Source organism: Mus pahari, chromosome 4, assembly GCF_900095145.1.
Source record: "Mus pahari chromosome 4, PAHARI_EIJ_v1.1, whole genome shotgun sequence".
NCBI classification, from domain to species: Eukaryota; Metazoa; Chordata; class Mammalia; order Rodentia; family Muridae; genus Mus; species Mus pahari.
In genome coordinates, this window is record NC_034593.1 from 107,172,607 (window position 1) to 107,182,750 (window position 10,144).

At 40.9% G+C, this 10,144-nt stretch overlaps 1 protein-coding gene across 1 annotated transcript in view; it reads left to right on the forward strand.

Moving 5' to 3' along the window:
* The first annotated feature begins 4,547 nt into the window (after positions 1 to 4,547).
* Positions 4,548 to 10,144, forward strand: part of Dpyd (dihydropyrimidine dehydrogenase) — an 844,579-nt gene continuing 838,982 nt past the window's right edge. Inside the window, exon 1 of the mRNA XM_029537560.1 lies at positions 4,548 to 4,699. Within this exon, the coding sequence (XP_029393420.1) occupies positions 4,661 to 4,699 (39 nt within the window). The 5' untranslated portion in view covers positions 4,548 to 4,660. The remainder of the gene's footprint in view (positions 4,700 to 10,144) is intronic.

Consider the following 10,144-nt stretch of genomic DNA (forward strand, 5'->3'; position numbering starts at 1 on the left):
CCAGAAGAGGTATTGTTGGGTCCTCCAGTAGTACTATGTCCAATTTTCTGCTGAAAGACATTTCTTCGCTAAATTTCTAAATGCCTCTGCACCCAGTCAAGGTGACAACTAAGATCAACTCTAAAGTGTATCAATGACTTAGTCATATAATGTAAGCTCAGAAGAACTAGATTTTAAAACCTAGTATCTATCACGTTTCACAGAACTTTGCAATGTACAAAATGCCACTGCTTATGTTTTAGGTATGACTCTCACAGCAAACCCATTCAGTTACTGAGTTGATGATTTTAAAGGCAGGGACATCTGATTCATTGTTCATAGATCTCACTAAGCCCTGTTATGCCTGAAATAATGGCATCCAATAAATTGTTGTCTAGTATGTTTCTACAAGTGTTCATAATTCTGTGATGTGTTCCTTTAATCACATTATGCAATACTTGCTTATATATAGGTGGGAGAGTTGTCCTCATCTTATAATGTTGGCTGATATGCATCTTACGATCTTTTTGAAGAATGAATATTAGGAATATTTGGACCTAACTGGCCTCAGGCATTATTCTTCTGGACAGTTTTGGATATGAATATGTTGATACTAGAAAATCGCAGAAGTGGATGCTTACAGTCATCTATACGATAGAACACAGGACCCCCCAATAAAGGAGCTAGAGGAAGCACCCAAGAAGCTGAAGGGGTCTGCAACCCTATAGGTGGAACAACAATATGAACCCCCAGATCTCGTGTCTCTAGCTGCATATGTAGCAGAAGATGGCCTAGTCAGCCATCATGGGGAAGAGAGGCCCCTTGGTCTTGCAAACTTTATATGCCCCAGTACAGGGAAACACCAGGGCCAAGAAGTGGGAGTGGGTGGGTAGCGGAGCAGGGTGGGGAGGGTATAGGGGACTCTGGGGATAGCATTTGAAATGTAAATGAAGTAAATACCTAATAAAAATTGGAAAAAAATCGGATGGACTGAAAGTAAGGTCATGATCAGCTAAAGTCTTTGGTTGTGTTTTTGGAAATATCGTATCCAAAACATGTCCAACAATTGTCTAATGCTAGACTACTAGGGAGGAAATAAAAGCATATGGAAATCTGAATTTTTATTTTGTTTCTAAATCTGTGATAGTGAACAACTTTTAGATACGAAATTAAAGATGACTCACAAGCCTTACTCCTGACTGTGGCGATAATAATATAATATTCATTCATAGGCTGTAAACTATTAAGTTGAGGGATGAGCTGTCTCTCCAAAGTCTACGAAAAATTAATGTAGAACACCTGATATTTGGCTCTGCTTCCAGATGGAGGGGCAGCTTGACAAATGCCATCATAATTTACAACTTTTTAAAAGCGTTGTGTCAAGGTGTTTGCAGGATCTTTCTTTCTACAGCTTGAATTATTTACAGATACAACGGTGTTTAATGTGGCGCTTCAGTAGATTTAAACTATTATTAGATTTAATCACTGGTCACAGAGAGTTTGTGTGGCCTGTGAATAATATGATCAGATGTCTTAATTAAGTATTTTAGAATAAGATACATCTGCCTGGTGGAGCTGGGGCATGCTGAAATTATTTTGAAAATCTATTTTAGCTTATTAACTCATAAATCTCTTGAATTTGACCAATATGGTCATGTTTCAGACTTTTCTTTCCATAGAGAGTTATATAAATGATACTAATCACAGAAAAATTATGGGTATGTACTATATATTTTATATAAATAATTTGTATGCTAGTACCCAAATGAAAAATCTAAATTTTAAAAGTTAAGGCACCAATATAGAAGAGAAACTATCTAGAAATAAGAAGACCAAGAGGAGGAAGGAGTTTGCTAAGAGAAAGAGATGGAGGGCTATAGAAGATCAAAGTGTATAATATAAATTTATGGAAAGGCCATAAGAAATCCAATACTTTGCATAATGCATGATAAAGGCAGACAAAACATTGACCGCTCTCTGATAACATTTTCATTGAAATGTCACTTGAGAAAACACAAAGACCTATGTACCAGTGCGTTAGCAAACTGAGCATTGAACTTTAGAGATCGAAGTGGTGGATAAACCACGTGCAATTGTTCATTCATGCATATACATAATATTGGTCTAAAGACTCATGAACTTATACATGTCCACTTGTGCATAAAAGTTGTGTACATTATTTCTCAATTTTAACCATGTGTGTATCTTTGCTGGTACTTATGGTTATGTATTATGGCTATGTATCTCCACAAGGACATGGTTGACTTTAGAGAAATGGTGGTAATTTGGAGGTAACTTTGGGTCCTGGGAACTGCAGGAGAATTGGACCTTAGAATATACTCCCTGAATATAGAAGTAGTTAATATAAGCTGTTTTAACCACAAATTTGTTGATTGATATTGTGACTCATTCTCCACAATGAAGAGAAACTAAAGTTTTTTCCAAAGCGTTGTTAAATGCAGAATCTACTCTCCCTTTAGTCAGCAATTCTTGTATGTTTCAAGCCCAGACAAGGAACAACATGTTCAGTAGACAGCGAAGTCAGACACTGATCCTGTTTATTTTGGAACCTGCATCTGAAACAGAAGGCTTATATCAAGTAAGTCACATGCGAATGAGTAGGCAAACAAAACTTGACATGACTATTAAGAAAAACCTAGGCTGCTGTAAGCTAGAATGGCAGAGGTAGGTAGGGCAGGTCTAATTTCTCTCGGTGGTTGGAATGATTCAGAGACTCAAGGATTAGTGAGAAGGGAAACAGTTTCTTGGGGAGGGAAATGAGGAGAATCAGGGAAGAGATGAAGGTTCAGAACAATCGGATGGGTATAACAGTTGTTAGGGAAGAGAGACCCCAGGGAGGTGGTGGACAGTAGCTTGTTACTCAGATATGAACAAGAAGGATGACAACAACAGCAACAACAACCAAACAAACCCCAATTGTATGTGGGTTGCAATGGGCCACTGAAAAAGGTCACATCTTGTGGATGGGTCAGCAAGGGCGCTAATTCATATTTAGAATCCCACTCTAGAGTTCAGGAGACTTAACAGCGGAAGCTGACATACCAGTTTCCAAGTGACTCAAGGTCTGGTTAGAATGGAAAAATCCTTAAAGTTGGAGAAAGATTAAATGAATGAGTGAGAATACAGAAGCCAAGGGTGATTCGGGCGGGTTCTATTTAACCCTCTAGCTTTTGTTGTTATTGTTGTTGTTGTTAATTTTTGTGTGTGCTAATAGTTGATTGAAGGGACAATATGTATCCAACCACTGGAAGTTTCAAGATCTTAAAGGTAACCAGGTGGTTTGTACTATAAGCCCTCTCCAGGCATTCAAGACCACCCCCCATCTGTTCCTCTTTATCTGCCAAGTAAGCAGGCACCACAGTTTGTGTCCTGCCAGTCTTGTTCTCAGAGCAGTGATGAGCCTTCTTGAAGACCACATCTAGAAAACCCAACATGGCAGCGATACACTGAAAACAAAACAAAACAAAACGTTAAGTATATGTTGAATTAAAAGAAAATGGGTGAAGTAACAAAAAATACCAATGAGGAGGGACCCATATGACTCCAAAATGATCGTGATCTAGCCAACAGGACAAAGTGTCCTGTGTGCCTTAAAAGAAGCAGATAGCACCATGAGAGAAGATGTCCAATTTAGAAAACGTTCTGGCGCCCAGGCTGCCACAAAGTGACGGAGAGGACTAGTCTGATGACATCATTGCTTCTTCCTAGCAACTATGCGAGCAAATGCACAAAATTAACAACTCCTGTTTGTATTTACGAACTTCACATTTTAGAATGTTAGTGTATATTTTAAAAAAAATAGGCATGGACTGCCAGGCAGAAAGAAAGCCTCGATCCTGCACTGATACCTTTCATTGAAGTAGTAGTTCTCAACCTGTGCTTGGAGACCACTCTGGGACTCTTTTGGGAGTCGAAGGACCCTTTCACAGGGGTCACCTAAGATCATTGGAAAACACAAATATCTACATTAGTACTTATAACAGCAAAATTACGATTTTGGAGTATCAATGAAAATAGTTTTATGGATGGGGATTACCACACATAAGGAACAGCTTAAAGGCTCGCAGCATTAGGAAGGTTGAGAACCATCTCACTGCAGGCTGCTCTAGACTGTGGATACAGATGTCTGTCTGTCTTCTTGTGCCCTAGGCTCCCCTATACTACTCCTCCTCCAGAATAGCTTCAAAAATCCTTCCAGCCTATTTGCTGGTGGCCAGAGGAACACAGGTTCTCCCTGGTCCCTGGAGAGTTCCGGGAGATCCTATTCTTTAGTCTTGGTTTCTGCATGTTTTAGGGCTCAGAGCTCAGAAGAACATCAAAGACGCAATTGTTTGCTTTTAATTCTGGGGATCTCTGACACCTGAACCCGCCTACCAAACTCAACCTTGGGGAGCAAAGGCCAGCACAACCAGAAATCCTCTGGAACAGAGCCCAGGAGCTCAGGACCAGAGGAACAGTGCGGCTCTGAGGCGTGCTTTGAGCGTTGCCCCGCCCCAGAGGAGTGTCTTTAGCATAGCCACGCCCCTTCCATACTGCCTTGGCTCGGGCAGTCAGTGCATTAGCACTGGGGCAAGCTGAGGCTTCCGTGCGTGCCGGGCTGGAGGCTGATGCTGCAGAGGGAGGGTCTGTGTGCGGGAGTCTGAGGCCAGAAAGCGCTGCCATGGCGGGTGTGCTGAGCAGGGACGCGCCGGACATCGAGGTACCCGACCGCGGCCCTGGGGTGGGAGGGTCACAGAGGGGCGGGAGGCCCGGGGGCGCACCCGGGACAGAGCTGGAGATCCGCGAAGTTTCCCTAGGGGAGACTTGCGGGCCAGGCTGGACGTGGTACCCCAGGACCAGGACCTGGTCACTTCGTAGGAGACTTAAAAGTGGCCGTCTCTCTCTGCCCTAAGTCATAGTGACCCAGAGGCTCAGAGTTCAGAGGCAAGGACTCCAGGGGACAGTAGCTCCACTTCCCGCCCAGGGGACCCTCTAACTCCTGCTCTGCCCCACTCCGTGTTTTTGGGGGGACACCCACCCAGTGACCCACCTATAATAACAAAGCCCCGCAGTATACAAAAGTGGAGCGTAGAAATCCAAGATCCGGGCCGCTGTTTCGAGCGGCGCTGGCCCTGGTATTGTTTACCACTTAATTTCACATTTGGAAAAAATGGAACGAAGTACAGAAGACATTGGAAAGTGCGTCCTTCCCGGAAAGAGATACATAAACTGCTGTTCTCTCCTCTCAACGGTGCTTGATTCTCTCTTGTTCTCTGTTTCTTCCAAAAATCTCATTCTGAGAATGAGTCCCTACCTGAAACAGCAAAAACCTTTCTTCTGAGTTCTAGATACTTTAATGTGTGTGCTGGGAGAAAGATTTGAGTTATGGTCGTGATTTTAATCACGCTGAATCAAAGCCTGTGTTTCTCAGGTTTCAGTTCCCTTTTGTTTAGGGAATTTTCTTCGAGATAAAAGCAAAACAAAACTTTTGTAGAATATTCGTGTTCTCTTCCTTTTTCCTTCCCTCCCGCCCGGCCCCCTCTCCTACCCTCTGTATGTTTGCTTAGAAATAACACACTCCTACCCCCACGCCCCTCCTACTTTGTTCGGCTCTTTAAATGCAAGTTTAAAAACACCTGTTTGCAGCAGGATAACTAACATGGTTTTGTATAGTTTGCAGCACCCCACTCCCTCCGCACCCCGCTCCCCCCACACCCCGCCGTCACTGATAAAGAACCTTTATATGCTTTTAAAAGAAAGCTGATCTTGTTCTAAGAGACTTCATATTTTTCCTTTAGTAGATTCACTGTAGCAGTAAGAGCAAAGGATAACGTTGACTTCTTTCTCTGTGTAGTTCACTTAGACTTTTCTTCGCCATTTCTTTCTTGGCTATTGAACAATATGACTGATATAATGAACTATATTATATGTGCGTGCGTGCACGGCACAGGATACCTACCATGTCTGATTGAAGCCATGGTCTCTGGGTACTATCTTTGATTTAACACCCCTGGGACATTTTTGGTTTTGTTAAAGTGAATCAGTTAGCAATCCTTTGGCAGCATCCAGGCTGTACAGATGTCAGGAATCAGGCTGTCACAGATCGGATGGCTTTTGTTTAATTTCAGAAGAGTATTTCAAGCTTAGCTGATTTCATTTTTTTTATGTTGTTTCTCATGTGCTTGTCTTGGAAAAGCTGTTCTTATCCGTATTCTTATGAGGCAAATGATGCCTGTGAGGTAGGAAGTGTCCAGTTGAATTGTATAAGTCTTCACCAAGAATATTTAATCCCTCTGGGCCTTCCTGGTTCACTCAGATGAGTGAAATATTGCTGTGTGTGGCTCCCACTTGACGCACACCTTGCAACCTGGAGTGGTGGCATTCACCATCTTCAGCATTTGTACATGTGTGCTCCACACTCTATCAGTAGCATCTTGTGTTAGCATCTTGTGTGTTTTTTTTTTTTCACCCACAATACTTTACTTTCCCCTCAAAGTTATACCCATGATTCATGAGCTAAAAATACCATGAAAGAGCATGAAATTAATCATTAAAATATAACACAGTGAGGAAAGGTACATTAAGCCCGGAGGAACACACTCACACAGAAATGCCTCCCTTAAGTTAATCCTGTTAGCCTACTGAAATTCTCTTTGTATTGAAGAATCAGAATAAATTATGAAGGCTTAGTTTTCTGTCAAATTCAAAAGCTTTCCTGAATATGTTGTTCATTAAAACCATCTTGGGGAAGTTGATCTCATTGTGATCATTGTCTTTGTCTCAATGAAATGTCGGAGGCAATTTTAAAGTGGTGAGAAATAGATGGGAATAAGAATACATTGAGAAGGCACTTGATAATTGAGAAAAAGATGAGAAGGTATCAATAGCCACTCACTATAGTAGAGGTTTAATTTTCCCAGTGTGCTACCTGTAGAATCTGGTTTCACAGTCAGACCAAAATATTTTGTCAGGTTACTGACATCTTCAAAGATGTTTTATGTCTATTTCTTTCTAATTTTTAGGCTCAATCTTATATCACACATGGATGGGAAGGGATGGAAATATAGTAGAGAGTCAGCATACTCAACCACACCTAGAGTATTCCCTGGATAGACATAGAAACGATACCCTGGATGTTGGGGAAGCCCTGGCCTACATAAGCAAACTTTGTTGTCTTTGTGGAAAGTACAGAAATGGTACCAATGCCAGGTCATCATCAGTTGCATAGCTTGGATCAGAGTCTGGCTAACTGCTGGGATCGGGGGCTAGCGGTGCTCCTTGTTGGCTGTTGATATTGTCCTGGTTACCCAGCTCTCAGAGTTGAAAGCAGTATAGAGAATAGTAGGTGGTTAGTACCTGCTATAGGTATATTTTCCTGCCAGGAGAAAGAGTTTACAAAGAAAAAGCATTAACAAATACAGACAAATCAAAGGGTGTTAGTAGCAGAAAAAGTATTTCCAATTGATAGTTACTACTTCAAAGTGGATTAATGGTAGCCACATATTTAAGACATCATTTTGTTTTATGCTTTTTGATACACCCTAAATTTTGAAAAGCGTGACTTTTGAATTCAGGCTCTCCTGAGAAAGCTTCAAAGTAGTTCAGTATTGGCCATGGTCACTTTCTCTGACCTCAGCAGTGATTTGATAGGACTTCTTCATTTAGACTGAATCACCAGCCAATATGATGTCAATATTGCCACATCTAAAAGCAAGGGGGAACGATTACCCGGTTCAAGACTTCACTTTTGTTCAATATTCTGATTCCCACCCCTCATCAAGGGTAATTGAGGAGAGACCATAAAAGAATGTAGTTACAGTTTTAACCATTTGTACACTGGTCATTTGATATTTTAAGCCAAATTAATTTGTTTCTTCCTCCTTTCTGGCCTCCCCCATCGTCGCTGAAGTCCTTCCCTTGAATTATTGAGTGAGTGTTCAGCTATATCCTGAACAAAGGAAAAGAATTCCAATCTGCTGTATGCAAAATAGAGTGCATTTTGAGTCAGATCGAAATGGCTTGTGAATTACTGCTCCTGTGCCTTCAGCTGAGCAGAGAAGACTATAAAGGACTTCTTGTATTTACTAGTTAAGAAAATCAGTTTTTAAAATGGGGTCGTTGGAAAGAAGAAAAGGAAATGACTTGGAGGAAGTGAATTGGAAAGACCTGCTTCAAAAAAGGAAGACATGGGTTCAAAATTGGCAGAGATAGCAAAGTACATTCCAGGACATTCTTTATTATCACTGCTTCTGTTCCTGGTGAGGGAAGAAGAGCCAAAGGAGGAGAAATTAGTGTTTAACTTTACAAGGGTTGAGAATTATCTGTTTATTTAACTCATCTTTTTACTGAGTGTATAATATTCCTTTCCTCTCACCTTATTTTTATCTACTGGGCATAACAGAGCTTATGAATTGCTAAGGCTTTTAAGGACTTTCACTTGAAAATAATTAATAGATTTTAGTTATGGAACATGTAATTTTCTCCAAATCTTAATCTGTCCTGTGGACTACTCTTAATTTTACAGAATTTCTTTTTGTATGGAGCTTACTTCAGTAGTATAAACATATATATCTCTTATCTGCCTAAAAGCATAACTAGTTCCACTCATGTTAGTTACAGCATACTGCACATTTCTGTGTTCACATATATTTTGATGGTAACAGATGTGCAGCTAGGTCTTCATGTGGGTCCTGAACAACTGGAGCGGGGGCTATCCCAAAAGCTGTTGCCTGTCTGTGGGATATGTTCTTCTAGCTGGACTGCCTTGTCTGGCCTCAGTGGGAGAGGAAGGGCCTAATGTCACAGAGAATTGATGTGCCAGGGTAGGGGATACCCAGGGTCCCCAACCTGCTCAGAGGGGGAGGGGAGGGGATTTGGGGAGATTTGTGGCAGAGGGTGTTCAGGAAGGGAGCAGCAAACAGGATGTAAAGTGAATAAGTAAAACAATAAAATTAAAAAGAAACTCTTGCCCACATAGTCAGAGTACTAGTTTAGTTAGTAGTTTAGTTAAAAACTATAATATTAATGATTAATAATATATCTGTCAATGGGGAGACTTTACTATTTATTATTGAGTCTATTTACTCTCAATAATAGCCTACATGGATAACTGAATACCTAACTCTAAAATGTACTAGAATTTACCAGCTTCCTTTCATGTATTCTAAAGAAAAATAATTATCTGGAAAGCTAAGTGGTAAGATCTAGATCTAGTGCAGAAGTAACATGGTCTTTAATTAACCACACGGTAGCTGTTTAAACCTATCACTCTACCAAACTCTTTGTAAACACGCAACAATAACAAGGCTGAAAACTGGAGCTCCCCATAGAGTACAGATGTGCGGCCACTCCAGGAGATTTCGAAAGCAGAAGGTCAAGTCCCTGAAATTGGAACACACATAGAAAGACAACAGGACTGAATAAGAAGGCTGCACTAGAGTGCAATGGCAAAATGTGAGGAGACCTTTGGTATGGTCCAAGGTTCAGTGTGGCCAAAGAGGCCATTGAACAGTGGGAATGGCCAGTTTATTGCTTTTCTGTTAGGGGTATGGACACAGTGGCAACTATGCACCACAGAATTCCTATCCTTAAAACTTTGGGGATGGGCAGGGGAGACAGTCCTGTGCTTGCTGAGTAAGCAAAAATAAGGATCCAGGGTTGATCCACAGAACTTAGTTAAAAATCCTGCACTAGGGAAGTGGAGACAGATTCTCCAGGATCTCTGGGTAGCAGTGAGAGATTTTGTCTCAAGATATAGCATGGAAGTTTGTACTGAAATATATGGTACCCAACTCTGACCTCCGCCCTATGCATATGAACACACACACACACACACACACACACACACACACCTGTATAGAACATTTATTTCATTTCTATTCTACACTAATTAACATGTGTAATGAAACATTTGTTACTTGTAAATATACTTATAACCAAGAGTTTTATTTTTCAAATATGACATGTTTTGTTTTATAATGTCATTTGCCATTTGCTTTTAATCTTCTTTCTCAAGACAGAAGATGGTTTCTGACCTCACCCATCAGGAGTGTGTGTGTTCAGGGTTACCCTGGAGATAATTGTGCTACTGAGATAACTTTGAATAGCTTCATGTATTTCCTGTAATTTGTGATCATTTTTGCTTTTGTTATTCTTTCTTAAAAAT